Source organism: Crocuta crocuta, unplaced genomic scaffold (assembly GCF_008692635.1).
Source record: "Crocuta crocuta isolate KB4526 unplaced genomic scaffold, BGI_CrCroc_1.0 scaffold429, whole genome shotgun sequence".
Taxonomy (NCBI): domain Eukaryota; kingdom Metazoa; phylum Chordata; class Mammalia; order Carnivora; family Hyaenidae; genus Crocuta; species Crocuta crocuta.
Window position 1 is genome coordinate 1,717,374 of NW_027527381.1, and position 19,631 is coordinate 1,737,004.

Sequence of the window (19,631 nt, forward strand, 5' to 3'; positions counted from 1 at the left end):
TATTGTTTCAAATAATCTCAGTCAAGCAGCCTTAAAATTATGCACAAAACAAGATGACCATCCTCCTACCTTTTATTATAACTACATGAAAGTCATGTAGGAGTGAATAGTTCTTTTGTCCTTAAACAGGCTATTTGAAAAACAGAAGCATACTGTCTTTTATTGTCAATTCATGGTTCACAAAGCCTATGAGGTTGGCTTTCGTCCTTCAAAAGCTTTTAATGGACAGGTACATTTAAGCCTTATTTTATGGACTGTGAGAAATGGAATGCACTGGGAGCGGTCCACATCTCCCTTTTATGAAAGGAAAAAGATATCAGCAATGCAGAGTGACCTCACCTATAAAGAATGCATCAGTGACATGGAACAAAGGTGGCTTCCTTCGTAAGGAAACACAATCTGTTTCAGAAAACTGCTTCATTACTTTTGAATGATTTAGGGCTGCACAGTCTACTAGAAACAGTTCCCATCTTTAACCCCTATTTATTTTATTAACAAAACTGTTTGTGATACCATTCTTTGTCCAAACCTTAAGGAAAAGCTTAGCGTATTCATTAATCAAACCTGTATACTGTTCAGATTACCTTTGATCCTATGTGTTTGTGGCAAATAAGTGTATTTATCAGGTGAAGATTGTAAATAATAAATTGCATATCTACAGAAATAAGGACTCTGGTATGCTAGTCCAGAGACTCAAGAACTTGGTCAGATGTGGAAAATAAAGACAATTAACCCAATGTTTCAGTATATAAAAAGAAGCATTTTTCACATTTTAAGGCATATTACGTTTTCCAGCTTATGAAATTTATTATAGCTTACTTTTTCCAACAATATCCATGCAGAGAAAGTTATCTGACAACAGAATGAATTCATTCATCACTAACCTAGATGCAACAAACAGAACAGTTACTAAAATATTAGTTGCCTCAAATTCATTAGTTTACTCAAAATCACAAAACATCTTGCTACATATTTTCCCTCAAGGTCAGGTGATGAAGAATTTATTTCCTTGAATCAGATGTACATTATTCCATATGATCAGCTCCTAAAATGTTATCATGACCATTTAAAAGTGATTTTGCTGTCAGACTAAAATTGCTACTATTTTCATCCTAAAGCTAAAGATACATTGTTGTGATCTAATTACTCCCCACCTGTGGAGACTGTATCATCCAGTACATGGCTGCTAAAAATCAGCAACTCTGTATACTTGTCAAATGACACTAAACTGACTAGGATCACTGATATTAAGTATCAAACTATAAATCAATTTTGGTCTCTTTTTTTTTCTTTTTTTTTTTTTAATTTCTAGGCGAGAGAGAGAGAGACAGCGTGAGCAGGGGAGGGTCAGAGAGAGAGGGAGTCACAGACTGAAACAGTTTGGCCTCTATCTTTAACCCACCTATTCTATTCTTTGGCTTAATATCCTAGTATGTCTAGTAAGAGTACCAAGAAATTGTGACCCCTCATTCCAGACACAGAAATGTGTACTGAGTGACTGATACATGCATGTGCTAAACACAATCTCTATTTTCATACATTCTTAATTTCAACATATACCACTAAGCAAGAGGCATGTTACATAAGTCCTAAACTAGCTGCATGTTAAATAAATCCTAAACTGGTCCAAAAAAAAGAAAAAAAAAAGAAAAACAGTTGCAGAAGGCCCAGGTGGCTTACAGCAATGCTGTACTTAGACAAGACACTAGCTAATTGCTAATGATGGGTACCCCTTGCCCAGATACTGACCTGACACCACCAAATTGGAAGGAGAAAAAAGCCACCAGCAGGGGCTGACAAATTTACATATCAGGTTAATGTGAAAAATAAACTTGCCTCTCAGTCTGGGGAAATAAAGAAAGCTGGGATCACAAAGAAGAAACTTACATAAACCCAACAATACATGCAAATTTACATAATAAGTATTCACATAGCATTCTTACCCCTTCTACACAAAGCTCTTCATTCATTACATACCTAAAAACCACAGCGTGACACATTTCTAAAGTTACCAAGCCTTCCTAACGTGCTGTTCCTCAAGATATACCATTCTCTTTCGTCTATAATGAAATGTTAGGTGGATCTAGTGTTACTTATTTGTAGGTATCACATAGCTTAGTCTCCTGAGAAAAGTAATAATAACTGGAGGTATTTCCATGCATCACGGTTAAATATTTGATACATAACAATCACAGAAAATCAGGCTTGCAGGTATCTGAACTAGACCGCCTGCAGTTCTTGTCATGTTCCATATCATAACTGGCTGGCTTATAATTCAGAAACTGAAAAGAGTCCCTTGAGGCTAATTTATTCTTCTAACTGCCCTTTTTTTCCTCCCTCTCCACTTCATTCTCGAGAATTTTAATTTTATTTTGAATGTGCATGTTGCCTCTTATGGGAATTAGAATGTGGAGGTGCTACTGCAAACCACATCATTACCTGTGCTTCCTATCATCCACAGGATTACCTATCCCGCAGGAATTACCTGTATACAGATAATCTGCATCAAAACAGAGGCCTTTATTACATGTAATATTTGCTTTCCTAAAGTAGATATGCAAGTGTATAAATCACAAAATGTTTGGTAAAGATCAATATGACTGTTGGATAGCTAATTCCTATTAGATCCATTTCATTTTCCTCTTTGTCAGAACGATAATGTGCCTAGAGGAAAGGAGATAACAGATCACATATTTTAACTTTTGTAAGGCTTTTGATTCAATTCGGTAGAACATTCTTTCTAATAAACTAGGAAAACATGATTTCTAGACCACCATAGTGGATGCAACACAAATGTTTCAAGGCCCACCCTCAAATGAACTGTTATTCAGGATCAAATTACAGCCAAGTTTCATGAGGATTTACCCAGCATTTGGGTAACACTTTCATTGTGGCCTTAAATAATGGAGAAATGAGGATGATTAAGTGCACCAAAAATACACATGTGGTTAGGCACTCTCTCTTAGGAAGATGTGAATATGTTCAAATGAACTTTGGGATTCTGGAATGCGAAGAATCTATCATTCCCATCAACATGTACTTATTGAACTGAACATCTACTTTTCAACAGTAAAGAACAGAAATGACATATACAACATAAGAGTTTCTGCTAAGTTACTCATAACTTGGTGTAGGAGGCAAAACTAAAACACAATTACTTAGAGAACAATCAAATACCAAATGGGGGCAGAGGATACTCAAATATGATAAACAGGTTATATATGTGTTTAAGATCAAGCATCAATATAATTACAAGTATCTATTAAAGAGACAGCATTTTGGATGGACATTTTTCAGTTCCCATTGATAGCTGCAAATTGCTGATGCCACAGTAAGGATTATAGAAACAACAAGAGGCAGTTTAATTAGAAAGATAGTAAAAACTAACCACTCAAAGAAGAGAGAAGGATAACAAATGTATATAAAAGAGACTCTGAGGGTCTAGGCAAAGTATGAATCAGCAATATAGTGAGTTATTTTTAAAGGCACACAGCATCAGGAAGTAAAGACAAGCAGCACGCTTAGGAGGATCACGTGACAGCCTTCCACAGAACGACGATCTATTCAGAACTTTATTACCATGCTAAAAGCTATTCTGGACTTGAACCCAAGCAAGATGAGCAGAAGTTGGAGAGCGTCCAAAATGATTAAAATGTTAGGAAATGGGTCCTAAGAGAACATGTAAAGGAAATGCAGTTATTTGGGCCAGATAAAAGATGACTAGGGAGAAGGTCAGGCTACACGGTGGCCTACAAGGTTATGAAGGAGAGCGTACAAGGGAGCACTTCTTTTCCATTTAGGATGGGACTAGAAGAATGTGATTAAGTTGCAAGGACAGGGATTTGTATCTGATACAAAAGAAAGAACTTCCTGACTACGAAGCTTGCGAGGCACCGGAATAAGTTACCAACCGGCTTCTGAAATGTCCTTTTCAAGAGACTTCTTAAATACAGTAGATGACCATCTTCATAAAATGTTCACTCAGTGTCCTTTTTTACCCTTCAAACTCAGGAAGTGAATATTTTAACTATAAATAGAAGCTTCATAAAAATATATATATACAAAGTTGCTGAAAGTTGGAGCACAGCGAGGCTCTTCACTATTGGGGCATTTCAAAATTAATCAAAGTTATCAGTTACGTAAATGCATTTATTTAGTCAGAGATGGCTCTAATCACATAAAAAATAGCAATCAGTTGCTCTAGGTAGGAGACATAAAAATAATCAAAACATGGTTAAACTCACCAGTAATATCTATTTAAAGAACATAATCTTGATGCTACATGGTTGGTGGGGCAAGAAAAGGAGGAAATGATAAAAATCAACCGCAAAGGAATAAAACACACATATGCATTCACTATCCAACATGGCATTAAACAACCCATCTGATGGCATAAAAATCCTTCCTTACATTAATTTTTAAAAATGAGAACTACACTACAAAGCACATCTAGTTTCCCTTACAGAAGTTTTAGAGATCCAAGTCCTTTTAATACTATACCAAGGAACAAAATCAAAGATCAGTATTTTAAATCATTTAAATTATTAGTTTCCCATATCCACAATGAAGGAAGAGAAGAAGGCAGGCAATTAAAACAGACACAGATAGTCTAATATATAATGAATTCCGCTGGCTGGATCTCTTCTACGATGAGAGAACAGAAAGAGGTATGAGGGACCATGTTGTTCACTATCTCCTCTCACCAATGAGGTCCAGAGAAGCACATCACACCACAGTTAGTGATAGGACCAGGACTTAAACCACATATTTAGCATCATGTGCGGTCACTAAGTGATGACCAGCCGGTGTACCTAAAGTTTGTCTGTTTAAAAGAGAACAAAATCTCCTCCTGTGGCATTAACCTTGTAAACTCGATTAGTTAAATTACCAGATGACACACATCGCGCACACACACACAGAGTTTATTTTACAATATAACTGATACAAAGTACTAAAAGTTCTAACTTCTGGAAAGAGAGAAAAATAGAAGGTACTAACATTTATTGAATATCTAACTAGGTCCTAGGCATTTAACATTCTTTATCTCATACAATCCTCACAACCCTGGAAAGCAGATCTTCACCATTTTACAAATGAAGAAATTAGGCTAATGAACTAACATGCCCAAGAGCCACACAGATAACAAAGAATAGAGGAAGGTCTGCCTAATGCTAAATCCTCTGCCTTTCCTACATCACATTTTCTCTCCAGCAAAAACCACAAAGCCCACAGAAAGAAGCATTCAGAGGAAGAAATCAATTCCCTTGCATTTCCCCTGAAAATGTTTGAAAGAGCTTCTGTATTCATTGGCATCTTCCCCATACTGGATGAAACTTTATTCTATTTCCTGGGCTCACTCACACTGCCCTCAGCTAGGATGACCATATGGCCTTGTTTGCCCCAGACAGACCCAGTTTAGTCCTGTTGACTCTGCAAAATTATCAAAAGCATCCCTTCAAGCTCAAAAGTGTAGAGGATAAATTGCATGGTCACCCCACTTAAGCTCCTTAATGCACTCGCTTCATCCAGGCTTGTCTGACCCCAATGAAGCTCACTTACCTCCATGCTCCCTTTTAGCATGAAGAAGCCTGCCCATCAAAACAGGTGTTCTCAAGTAAGTAAGAATGGGGAAAGCAACATGTTAAGATGATTCCATACCCTTCCAAAGGGCAGACCATTTTAAAACGTGGACAATCTCTCAGAATTTTAGGCAGTGTAACATACAGGAAGGTAATACTCAGGCAGAATACAGGTAGATCATTCCAGGGAGAAGAGGCACAGTCAAGCACACTAGTCCTCGTTGGAGCTTGATACCAAGTCAGGCTCACTAAACTACCCTTGCTTTTCTGCTCTGCCTCACATCTAAACTCCCAGATTATCCAACCGTTCCTCTGAAGGTTCCTGTGTCAGGCAGAGTGTGGAATCCTCAGAGGATATTAGAGTCTGGTGTCTGTGGGTGACCGTGAGAGGCACATTTCACCTCACTGCACCAAGATGATATGCAGACACCAATCTCAGTTTGCTCCTCATGTTCAATGTCAAAGTGGCCTTTGCTAGTGTAATTATTTCAAAAATGTCAGGGAAGCAAAAGAACTCAGATAATCATTCAAGCCCTCATTTTACAAAAGGAAACTATGTCCTATAAAAGAGAAATCACCAGTGTATAAAGTCAGTCATACAGCCAGGACTAGAAACTAGGTCTCCATCATTCTTGCCACCATATACATGATCCCCAACTTCCAAACAGCATGCATGGTCATGCTCCTACACTGAAACCCAATACTTTTCTGATATCAGAGTTGGATTTTCTTGGAATATGTAAACATTTCAAGCTGTCACATGATGATGTCTTTCAATTAACCCTTCAGTTTCAGCAACATCACTGACTTTATACAACCGAACTAAGGTTGTTAATATCATCTAATATTCTAAACTTGTTTATAAAAATGAAGAGAGAAAAAAATGAAAGTAGTAATACTAGCACATGGCATCATCTACAATGAAATACTGAATGAAAATAATTAGGCAAAAAATGTCAAAAAATATTTCGCCTATAGACCTAAGCTCTTTAGCTGTGTTCAACTGTGGAGGAAAAAAGTTGAGTCATATGAAATTCTAGAAATAATTCATCAAAAGTGGGCTTGAAACATGAGTTTAACAACAGAAAAACTAAGAGATTTGCTAACTAAACATCCCTTTGAATAAACTGAACAAATAAAAATGTGTTTGAAATATAATTTCATTACATATAATTTTTAATCTATGCATTAAAGAACTTTTAAAATTCTTTAATAAAAGGTAAGCTGTTATGTAATTAGGAGTGTACATATGTTTTTAGCTCTATAGGAATTGTATCTCCTTATAACAAATCAAATGTTCAACCTTTAAATATTAGTCTTCAAACACACTTCCAAAAATTTTATATAGATACCAGGAATATTGCTATCCCACATTGATATTCTTACTCTCTTTTTGGGGCAGGGGGAGGGGCATCCCTTACATAAATTAAAATTAGATACAGAACACCCTGTAATAAACTTCAACTTTACTTCTGTATAAATATTCATTGTTAATTCTTCATTGTGAGTGTTTAGGAACACTCACTTTCATGGTTAATGAAAACCCACTCCTGTTTATTCATTGCAACATTATAAACAATAAACATACATCATTTCAAAAGGATATTTCCTTGCAAAAAATAAGACTTCTTTATTTCCTCAGGCTAAGAGAAAAATGTTCAAACGTGACAGTCCTTGCCTCTCTGCACTATATTTAATGTAACTTGAAACTTCATTTGCACATTCTCCTCCTGCTCCCTTTTATCCATGTTTCACAACTCAAACAGTCTAACAGTCTACTACTTCACTGCTACTGTCAACCATTTGAAATGGCACCTCCATTCCCTTCCCTGCTACCCCGGAAGAGCCCACTCACACATTTATCTTTAAAATGGCTGTGTTTACAGCTACCCATATGTCACCGTTCATGAAGCAATTGCTGCCATCTCTTGACTAAGCATTGGCAGGCACATATAGTACACAGGATTGCAGGACCACAGCAAGGGTGATTGAGGCTCAGAATTTTCTTTTTAAGATTACTACTTTCAAAAGACTCTGAAATTAAAAAAAAAAAAAGTGGAGAGATGTACACACTCTTCATGATAAAAGCTTTGGGAGGTTGAGGGGTCTAAGATTTCACAGTGCGCAGGCCTCACTAGCAAAGCTCTTGCCAAGTGTAATATTTTTATCACAAGTACACCTCACTACACTCTGTTTCTATGTAAAAGAGGCTTTGCCTGACTTGATATATGATTTGACATCTGAGTGCCTCACTACTCTATTGCCATACATAATATTTCTATCACAAGTATTCTCACTATGCTGTACTATGCATACTATGTTGCTCTGCTATGGTGGGTCCTCATAAAGAATCCTGCTAGAAAGTGAATTACAAAGTCATTTGTTTTTTGATCTTAAAGTAAAACAGGTTTTTTTCATATTTTGTCTCAGGTTTGATTAAATCATATTAATGCAATGGAGGAGTGCTTGGGTGGCTCAGTTGGTTAAGCCTCTGACTCAGGTCATGAGCCTTCGGCTCAGGTCATGATCTCCCAGTTCATAAGTTCAAGGCCTGCGTGGCACTCTGTGCTGACAGCTCGGAGCCTGGAGCCTGCTTCGGAATCTTCATTGTCTCCCTCTCCTTCTGCTGCTCCTCCACTAGCATTCTCTCTCTCTCTCTCTCTCTCAAAAGTAAATAAATGTTTAAAAAAATTTAAAATATTAATACAATGGACTGGAGAGGGTATGGATTAATAAACAGAGTGAGTGCCTGACTGTGGTGGGGAAAAGCAGGCATTCTTAGGGGCAAAAGAGGAGAGTTAAGGAATGGAGGCATGCAAAACAGAACCAGGGACTATTGGAATGATAAAGTCAAGGTCAGAAATGACAGCCTGTCCCCACCTTTTTTGTACCTATGTTTAACTTTCCACCATTTTTTCCATTCTCCCCCTCCGAACCACTTGGAAAATGCAGACCATGGTTGCACAAAAGGACAATGTAAGGTGGCTAGAAGGCAGAAGAGTGAACAAACGACAGAAGTTCCATACCAGCAGAGGTGCACGGGAGCTGGGGGGCAGGAGGAGAGGGGTGGGGAGGCTGAAACCAAAGAACCACCAGCAGAGATGGGGCTTTGCAGAGACAGAAAGAACAGCAAGGGCTTATGACTAAAGCAAAAGTAGGCTTTCTCTCATTGTCCTCCCTTTCTGTGTCCAGCCAGCAACAATAGAATAATTTCCCCACCCCTTCCTCTCTTTCAGTCACTCACAGGAGAAACAAGGGCTGAGGGAATAGTAATAAAAATGGGGGAAATGGGGAAAGAAACTCCAAGCAGTAGCAAACAGAATGAACATTCATCAGGTTATTTCTCACAGGTAAGGGACATGTAAGGGGCCAAAATTACTGAGCTCATGTCCTCATTTTGCGTAGTTCTAAATCCATTTTGTGAGCTTTTCAATTTCTTTGCAATTATTTGGTTCCTATCACCCCAAATAGAAATGGAATTACATTCCCTGTGAGGAAGACTGATAATTTTTATAGTTACGATACTAATAATACATCCATTAAAGTGACTTTATAATTTTCTGAATGTTTACACATAAATTCTTGCATTTATCCACAAGGAAACCTATTAGTAAGTAGGAAAAGTGTTAACCCGTTTTTACAGATGACAAGAAGACAGCACAAAGAAAGGGATTAAGTATAAATAAACTTTAGAGAATGGACAGCTAAGAATCCATAGAAGGTGACTTGAATTCATATCACTCATTCATTCATTCATGCATCCATTCATTCTGTTATGGATTGAACTGCATCCCCTAAAAAGATATGTTCAAGTTTTAACCCCCAGTACCTGTGAATGTGACCTTATTTGGAAATAGAATCTAGCTGATTTAATCAATTTAAGTGAGGTCATACTTGTTTATGGTAGCCCCTAATCGAAAGACTGGTGTCCTCATAAAAAGAGGGGAAATCTGGACACAGACACACAGAGAAGAAATGTGAAGATGGAGGCAGAGACTGGAGTGATGCATCTACAAGCCAAGTAACACCAGGGTTGCCAGAACTACCGGAAGCCAGGAAGAGGCAAGGAAGGATTCTCCCCTGAAAGGTTCAGAAAGCGCATGGCTCTGCCGATACCCTGATTTCACACTATGGCCTCCAGAATTGTGAGAAAATAAACTTCTCTTGTTCTAAGCCACATAGTTTGCTATAGCAGCCCTAGAAAACTAAAAACTTTCATTCAACAAATCTCATCTTGAGTGCATATTATATGCCAGACACTACAAAGTGTTCTGAAAAATGTAAGATGAACCAAACTCAGCAATCCTTGTCCCCGGACTCCCTGCATGGAGCTTAGGGACCTAAGGTTGTGCAGTCCTGTGCTGAAGAAATAAACCCCAGAGAACCAAACAGCTGACTGATGGCAGTGTTGGAACTGGAGGCCACAACCTCTGACCTCCAAACCACACTCCTCCTATGCACCAAGCTAATGCTGTGGTTTCCTGGTCCATTGTCACTGTAAAGAAGCTTCTTCTGTCCCTTTAGAACAACAACACACACAGCAAGGACAGTAAGGAGACAGGAACCTCCACTTCAAAGCTTTCCCTGTTATAAGCCACCACCAGGACTCAGGAAGAATGGATGTCACTTAAGTAGTGTGGGTAAGGAAAGGAAGCTCCTGGGATCAGACAGGCCTAAGGTGGAACCTTGTCTCCATCACTTTCAAGCTAGGAGACCCAGAACAAGTTATTCAGCCTCTTACAGCCATCTTTCCACATCCATAAAATAAGAATGATAGTACATAATGCCCTCTTATACCATACATCAATGAATGTTGATATGGAAAGCTATGAAAGATACATCATTAAACAGAAAACCTCAAATTGCAGAATAGCACATATAATGTGATCCTATTTCTATTGATTTTTTTCTGAGAAAACACACACACACACACACAAAAACCCCCTCTTCACAGTGGTCACTCCTGGAGATTAAGAACAGACACATTAGAAACTTTGTCTCCTTTACATCCTTTTCTACCATTAAGTTTTTTACTATGAACATGTTATTACCTCAATTTTTAAAATAGGGAGAAAATACTAGTCATTTACAAAGAATGAAGCATGATAATTCAATGAGTTGCTCACTTAAGATAGGGGCACTTCTCTGCATGCATATTAAACCTCTATAAAGAGGTGCGGTGTTTTTAATGAGGCAGACATATGTGCTCAGATATGAAGAGGTTTCCCAGAAAAATTAAATGAACTATCAAGTCATCAAATGTACAAAGCATGAAATTCCATTTATGTAAAAAAAAATACTATATGCATACACATACAACTGTATATGAAGATATGTAGAATAATATACACATTTCATAATATTATACATCTACATTGTGGAGTTTTTTGTTTTACCCCAGCACTCACTTCAAAATTCTGATTCTTCTTAAAGACTTGTCTTTAAGACAAGTATTTTATTTCTAAAGTGTTTTATTTATTTTTGAGTGAGAAAACAAGCAGGGGAGGGGCAGAGACAAAGGGAGACACAGAATCTGAAGCAGGCTCCAGGCTCTGAGTTGCCAGCAGAGAGCCGAAAACAGGGCTCAAACCCAAGAACCATGAGTTTAGGACCTGAGTCAAAGTCAGACACTTAACCAACTGAGCCACCCAGAGGCCCCAAAGACTTTTTAAATAATAATAGTACTCAACCTCAGAGAGTTGTTGAGACTTACATAATAATGATCACATGACAGTTTCTGTGATATTTAAAATAAAGGTCATTAAGCATTTCATTTTTTAATTACCAACCAATCAGTATGCACCGCAGACGCCCTCTCCCTCCCTGCCTTCTATCCCAGTTCCAAACCAGAGCCCCAGCTATTGAGCCTCACTCAGGAATAAAGTCAAGTCAGGAACAGGATAAGCATGAGGACTGAAGCAGGAGTCAAGAATGAAATGATAAATAAAATAAATCAATAGCATCTGCAACACACATTGTTTGGCAAAAACAAACACATTTTTCTATTTTGACTCAGCCATTCAGAAATATCCTAATGCCTTCCTCATCCAATCCACCACATGAAGGCATCGATTCTTGTGTCAGTGTTAGACTGTCCACTCTAGTACACAATCACTCCATTCTTTGATCAGACACTTAATCCAGGGGCCACAAAACATGAACTTCACTATAGAGACTTATTCTTGTTTCTTAACCCTTAGTCTGATGCTTCACTATATACTGCCTTGTTTGCTGTTTCTTATGTTTTACCTCCCCATAATGTAAACTCTTTTTCACGAGGAATGTGCATTCATGCCACCTCTGTTCTAGGACAGATCATAGCCTAGACCAGAGCTGAAAAACACTCTCCACAGGTACCTGTTCACTGACTGTAGGTTAAAGATGGCAATGCGGCAATTCAAAGCACCAGCTCCCATACCCTAGCCAGAGCCACATTGTAGTCTTGCCTTTCTCCCCTACCCTTCCTTCAATTCTCTTTCTGTCACTTCTCCTTTGGGTCATGCCTCAGACACCACAACGTGCAGTAAAAAGCACCCTCTCCAGACTCCACTCACAGAAGAACCTGAGAGATAAGCAAGTACAATAGTTCTCTCCTCCTGACACTTCCGTCCCTCAACTCTAAAACTTTCTGTGTATCTGGTTCATTGTCACATAAACGTCCTGTCTATTTTGTAAAACTATGCCAGGACACCTGTGCAGCTGAGAAGGGCAGAAGGTACTAAACAACCTCTCAAAGTTACTGCACCTCTGGAGTAAAGAGCACAGAAGGATCGGACCACTGCAGGTCTTTGGGGAAGCCAGGACTAAAGGGCAGTGGACCGAGGCTACTTAAGGTGCTGACCTTTAGGACTACATCCACAGTTAGCGTATTAGTTTGCTAGGACTGCCATAACAAAGTAATACAGATTGGCTGGCTTTAGTAACAGACACTTATTTCCTCATTCTGGAGGCTAGAAGACAAGGTGTCAGCAGGGCTGGATTCTTCTGGAAGCCTCTCGACTTAACTTGCAGATACCCATTTTCTTTGCGTGTCTTCACATGGTTTTTCCCTGTCTCTGTCTTCCTCTGTGTCCTAATCCCCTCTTATAATACCAGTAAACAGGGGCACCTGGGTGGCTCAGTCAGTTGAGCGTCCAACTTCAGCTCAGGTCATGACCTCACAGTTCATGGGTTCGAGCCCGGCATTGGGCTCTGTGCTGGCAGCTAGCTCAGAGCCTGGAGCCTGCTTCGGATTCTCTGTCTCACTCTCTCTCTGACCCTCCCCTGCTCATGCTGTCTTTCTCTCAGAAATAAATAAAACATTTGAAAAAAGAAGAAGAAGAAGAATACCAGTAAACATTTTAAAAAAAATTTTTTTCAAAGGGAGCACCTGGGTGGTTAAGTGACCGACTTCAGCTCAGGTCATGATCTCATGGTTCATGAGCTTGAGCCCCATATTGGGCTCTGTGCTGTCAGCTCAGAGCCTGAAGCCTACTTTGGATTCTGTGTCTCCCTCTCTCTCTGTCCCTCCTCCGCTTGCATTCTGTCTCTGTCTCTCTCTCTCAAAAATAAAAAAACATTAAAAAAAAGGGGGGGGGGCGCCTGGGTGGCTCAGTCAGTTAAGCGGCCGACTTTGGCTTATGTCATGATCTCACAGTTTGTGGGTTCAAGCCCCGCTCAGGCTCTGTACTGACAACTAGCTCAGAACCTGGAGCCTGTTTCAGATTCTATGTCTCCCTGTCTCTCTGACCCTCTCCTGTTCATGCTGTCTCTCTCTCTCTCTCTCTCAGAAATACGTAAAACAGGGGCGCCTGGGTGGCTTCGTCGGTTAAGCGTCCGACTTTCGCTTAGGTCATGATCTCGCGGTTTGTGGGTTCGAGCCCCGCATCGGGCTCTGTGCTGACTGCCAGCTCAGAGCCTGGAGCCTGTTTCAGTCTGTGACTCCCTCTCTCTCTGACCCTCCCCTGCTCACGCTGTCTCTCTCTCTCTCCTAGAAATAAATAAAACATTAAAAAAAAAAGAAATACGTAAAACATTAAAAAAAAAAAGAGTAACAGTCATATGATGGATTAGGACCTACACATATTTGTCTTTATTAGGACATGTTAATTTGACCTTAATTACCTCCTTAAATTTGCTATTTCCCAAACACAGTCACATTCTGACATATTGGGGGATAGGACTTCATCTTATGAATTTCGAGGGGATACAATTCAGCCCTAACAGTCAATGATAGGGAAAGGGAGAGGAAGGAGCTGAGTGTAGGTAGCTATGGAGAAACGAAAGCATACTCTACATTTGCAGAAGGAAATTACACCCGCTGCCCCCAAATTCCCTATCTTTCTTCTCTCTCAGTCCTTTGGCACCAAGTTCCTATTCCTGTTCTAAGTCCTGATGATCATCTTAGTCCTAATGATTCGTTTTCCTAATCTCAAATGCAGAGCACTTACTACCTATACCAATCATCTGGCCCTTTATACCATGTGGCCTGTGGTGGCTCTTGATGCCTTGTACATTACTAGAGGCCTCATCTCAGGTCACTATCCCTGTCCCTTGTTTAGTTCACATTCACCTTACATTGGCTCTTCCCAGAAGTCATATAGTGGGATGTAGATCAAAGACACTGGAACACTCTTCCCCACTCCTCTTCACCTGCCCAGCCCTCTCTCAACTAATTAATATAATTTTGTGCTTAAGATCTCAACTTAAATGCCTCTTCCTCAAGGAAGCTTTTGAAGACCGACCACACACACACACACACACACACAATTTACCCTGACACTATACACAGATTCTTCTCCTATCCTTTCCCCTCACTTTGTCATAACACTCACCAAGTTTAATTCCATACTTGCGTTGTTATTGTTATTAACGTGTGTCTCTCTCACAAGATTAACACATACTCATAAGTTCCTAAGCAGAATCTGTATCTTCATCTTCCACTGAGCAGCCAGACCAGTGCCTGGCACAGAGTAAGTGCTCAATAAATATTTGTTAGCTAAAGGAAAGAGTAAGTGAGTGTAAGTTAGTGTAAATCAGTGGTTATGTAATCTATTTTTACTGAATACATTCACATTGAAATAGAGGCAGTGTGAAATCATTAGTAATAATTCCTAGACAGAAAGGTGCATAGATATCAATAGATCTTGAACGAATGGAACCACACAGAGAAAGCTGAAATCTAACTGTTCTCTTATGTCGTAATTCTGCAGAAATTACTTAAACATGTTTTCCATATGTAATTTTCTGTATACATGTATTTATGTATTAATTCTCTTTTGCAGGTATTTTTCAGTCCATTTGAACAGATATCTGCAGTCACCCTCTCCTTGTGGCTCATTCCACTGCTCAACTTTGGCCTAAAACCAACAAGAATTCTTTACTTGGGCTAAAGAACTGACAGATTCCCATGGTGACTCCAATCCAACACTTTTTCATTTTCTTCTTCATATTAGGCAGGAAACACTAAAATTCTGGGAACAAGATCTGTGTCACACATTGGAAATGTTCATATCTGCTGATAACACTCAATCTACCTCAGCTGAACACATGAGGAAGCCACATGGTCACAATCTAATGGAACATAGAACATAACTAATAAACTGAAGCAACATTCCACATGTTATCACTTTCAGCTTTGTGCAACATGTGGAAACAGGCTCATGCACCACTCGGTTGTGTCAGAACATCTAAGAGAGCAGAAGGCTTGTTTGGGATTTATTATGGTCACTCACCTCAGTAAAGTGTCCCAAGGAGTGCATTACAACCTCCACATGTCTGTATGTTATGGAGTTCTTTGTTAAAAGGAGTATTTTCTGAGATGTATTTAACTTTCAGGTATTTGGACTATTTATGCAGCCCTGGTTCTTTTGAATACTTGAAAACAAAAGGTACCAGTAACTGCTAATGAGAAATTATTTTAGACTAGAAAAATAAAACTGTTCTTTTTATAAGAATTGCAATAATTCCATGAACCCAGATTACTGAATAATTTTGTTTCTTGTTTTGGCCTCTACTTTTCATGCCTCCTTGCCCCCTAATGTAACAGACATCATCTTCTGTTTTATGGACTTCAACTAATTTATACAGGTTATAAAGCTCAAGTTGAGCAGGGCTTCTTGGTGAATAATTTTTCTCATGCTAAAGAAGAAACATGAAGCAAATTAGGAAACCATAGAAGCCATAAAAACAGCAGTAACATCATCAAAATCAGAAAACAATTTACCTAAGAAAAGTGAAGCTCAATTTGGGAAGTTTCGCAATTGAACTAAATGAACATTACAGCCATTACATGGTCATTCTCTATATTGGAAAGAAAACTTAAAATTCAAAGGATGTTAAGTTAAATGCTGGAGCCCTTTTTTAAAGTTCCTTTTTATCAGTAATCAAACATTCAGTGCATTCCTCACAACAGGTAAGGCAATGTGTCAACAACTAAAATACTTCCATTCATAGCCAGGAGCTACAATCTCTCCAGTCGAATTAACAAGGAAACAAAATCTCTCCAAAAGAAGCAAATCTACTCCCTTATAAGCTAAGCAGACCCGGGTCAGCTGTCTCAGAAATAATCCACTTGATCACTTGTTCTGAGGTTAAAATATTAATGACCATATACACTAATCAATGCACCAGCAAATGCCGTAAAATAAAGGAAATCTAAGAGAAGTGCTATAAGCAGACCAAGTTCACAATACATGGTCTTCTAACCCAAAGTTCTCACTAGCTCCAAAAAAAAAATTAAATATAAATCAAAAGAAGCTTGACAGCCTAAAAATGAAACTGTTTCCTAGTAATTAAAACACTTTCCTATTTTACATCTAGTGATATACTTTGTATCATTTTAAAAGATGAGCTTGAGAAGAGAGTGAGGGAATGGTTATAGCTGTCTGATATTCACATCTGTGAATTAATACCATCTAACGCCATCTCAATACGCTGTTCCAACACGAACACTAAGTAAAAGAAATCAGTTTTAAGTGGCTACCATGAATAGTTGAGAAAAAAAAATATTCTTACCCAAATTAACTGTTCTTTAAACATATATTTTATCAGTTTGGCCAAGCATCAGAATTGTTTCTTCCAACAAAAATGAAATTGTTTTAATTATCTAATGCCCATAACTACTTTTTATTTTTACAAAAATGAGAAAAACATGTCTTAATGGAATACCATTACCTATAACATAATATAGATTTATTCAGAATACCTTACATTCTAGGGATTTAAAATGTGGTAACTGTCCAAATATTTACCTTCACTTAAAATTATTTCAGCTCAAACCGAAAACCCCAAGAAAAATCATTTTGATGGAAACATTTCTTTTCACTCCCTATGAAACCCAACATAAAGCTAGATTCTCCGTTACACTGTAGTCCTAAATGACATTTCGTTGCTACAGCAACGAAACTCTGCTACCTGTGGCCATAATTTGTTAAGAATTCCTCCAACCAGTAAAATCTGTGCTGTGCATTCATAAAACCAAAAGAATGGCTTGAATGGCCCAATGCAACATACAAATTAAGGTTTAATTTCCTACTTATGATCCACCCACACACATATTTATAACATATATATGTATACATACACACATAATTATGATTCCCCCAACTACGTGAAAAAGGGAAAATCATACCAAATTTCTTTTTTTTAACATTTTGTTTTCTTTTGTTTATTTCTGAGAGAGACAGCGTGAGCACGGGAGGTTCAGAGAGAGAGGCAGACACAGAATATGAAACAGGCTCCAGGCTCTGAGCTACCTGTCAGCACAGAGCCTGATGCAGGGGGCTCAAACCCACGAACCGTGAGATAATGGCCTGAGCCAAAGTCGGCAGCCCAACCAACTTAGCCACCCAGGAGACCCAAAATCATACCAAGTTTCCATTTTAAAATGAGCACAAATGAGCTGCTTTGTTTTAGGTTTCAGTGAATAGTTGCTACCTGTTTCCCAAAATTTATCTTAAAAGGTAATAGTGACTATCAGGAGAGAATTTAAAAAACAAAAATCTGTTACCTATATCCACTCATTCCAAAAGGGGGAAAAAAATCCCAAGGCACAATTTCCTATCTGTTGCAGGAAGTGTGGCTTCTTTAGCAACGATCTGATTTAAGAAATATCAAGCTAAAGCAAAAAGAAAGAAAATGTAGTCGTCACCACCTTGATTCACCAAAACGCTTCTACAGGCTACTCACCCTCACCGGGGGGCTCCAGGCTTGCACCCGCGGCTGCTGTCCGCCCTGGGAGCTCTGCAAATCTTTTGAGCTACAATTAGCCACAGTGCTGCTCTGAGCCCTTAATGCATTTGTGCAGTTCGTCCCACTGCCCCCACCAGGGCCAGGTTTCCAAGGCCTCTGCTTGATGCCGTCCAGAAGTCTGACCAGCAGGATGTTACTCGGAAGCTCCTCGACGCCCGAGCCAACCAGAGTCCTGCACTCGGGACATCTGAGTTCATTTCGGGAACCCACAATCCCCAGCAAACATCGTTTGCAAAACGTGTGCTGGCAAGGCAAGACCTTTGCAGAAGCGTCGAGCCGCTCTAGACACACAGGACACTCCAGAAGATCCAACAAGGCAGATTCATCCATCTTTATCTAGTTTACTGAGAAAAGGCTTCAGAAATGTTCATAGTTGTGTGCATCCCTTAAAGGGATTCATGTAACATCCATTTCAGACTTTGCTCTGGAGTAATGGGGGAGGGAGAGGAGAGAAGACAGAAAATTAGTATTGTTGCTTGGACGAAAGTTTTCACACAGGGGCGGAGGACCAAAAAAGTACACAAAACTGCTTCCTCTGAATAGTGCAGCTTTGCTTTGGAATGTGGTTCCTGAACTCCAAAGTCAACAATTAAATACAAAGTGGGCTTTTTAAACAATTCAAAACGAATCCCTAAAGATACCTAGGAGTTCACTGTGCAGAAACAGCTATCAAGCACTATGCGGGATTCCTGTAATAAAACGGGATTTATGAAATGCAATAAAAAGCATAGCTTCTCCAGCTCTCGAAGTGATACTGGCTGCCTTAATAAAGTCCTCAACTCATATGAGAGGCTGAACAGAAGCAACTGAAAGTTTCCTCTACCTGAAAGTATTTTTAAATCCAACAGACTTCCCGATCTTTAAGCCACTTTCGTGTTTAAGAAACCATGCCTCATGTGATCACTTGTGGTAAATGATCCCAATATTAGATACGTATGTTTCTTCCTTGGTCTTCAAAATAGAACTGTTTAATCTCGCCCAACCAAAATGAGCCGAAGGTTGACAATTCTAAACGACACGGCTAAAGATTTGCTTGAAAGCAGCTCAACTAGAAAAGCACCCTTCAGTGCAGTGCCTGACAAACTCTGAAACGGAACATTCTAACCCCATTCAGAAAAATCTGGCAAAATTATCGCCAGAAGAATTTGACAATGGAATGCTGGGCTGAAAACTGCGAGCGTAACATGAAAACGGGGCCATTCAGGAAAAAGCGTTTGAAGCAGTGCCTGCGCCGCTCTCCCCTACCTCCGAAATAAATGCGAATGGGAACGCCTGGGAGAGAGAGGGGAACAGGATTTTGCTGGAAGCATTAACAGCTGTTCTTGACAGAGCCGGGGAGCGGGGAGCCCCAGGGCTGCGCCCCTCTCCCACGCCGCCCAGCGCAGGTACTCCCAGACCCGCAGGGAGGCGCGGCGGGCGNCTTAAAAATAATTCGGAGCCTTAAGTTGCGAGAGTCAGCCCCACAAAGTGCCACCGGGAAACGTCTCTGACGCCGCAGAGATGAGGCGGGAGTGAGTCCCCAGAGAGACCGAGCCTTCGGGAGAGCGGGGAGTGCTGGGCTGCGCCCCCGGGAGACCGCGACACGGAGCCGCNGGGCGTGATGGGGGCGGCGGCCTGAGGGGGCGCTGCGAGGGCCGAGAGTCCAGGAAGCGGGGGTCCCCGAGAGCGAGTGAGATGGACGGTTTCGGGGCACACGCCTTTCCCTGAGGAAAACACGCCTGAAGAACTGAAGCCACCGGAGGGGGTGAGCCTTGGGAGTGGCGACGGATGAAGAAGGAAGGCGCCACGGGGCAGGGGCCGGCCGCGTCCTCCTCCGGCCCG

General features: G+C 39.9%; 1 protein-coding gene across 1 annotated transcript in view; it reads right to left on the minus strand.

Annotated features, from left to right (window-relative positions):
- The window catches only part of SH3RF1 (SH3 domain containing ring finger 1), a 176,079-nt gene extending 157,853 nt beyond the window's left edge, over window positions 1-18,226 (minus strand). The window contains exon 1 of the mRNA XM_077772603.1: window positions 17,748-18,226. Within this exon, the coding sequence (XP_077628729.1) occupies window positions 17,748-18,140 (393 nt within the window). The 5' untranslated portion in view covers window positions 18,141-18,226. The remainder of the gene's footprint in view (window positions 1-17,747) is intronic.
- Between the last annotated feature and the right edge of the window lie 1,405 nt (window positions 18,227-19,631).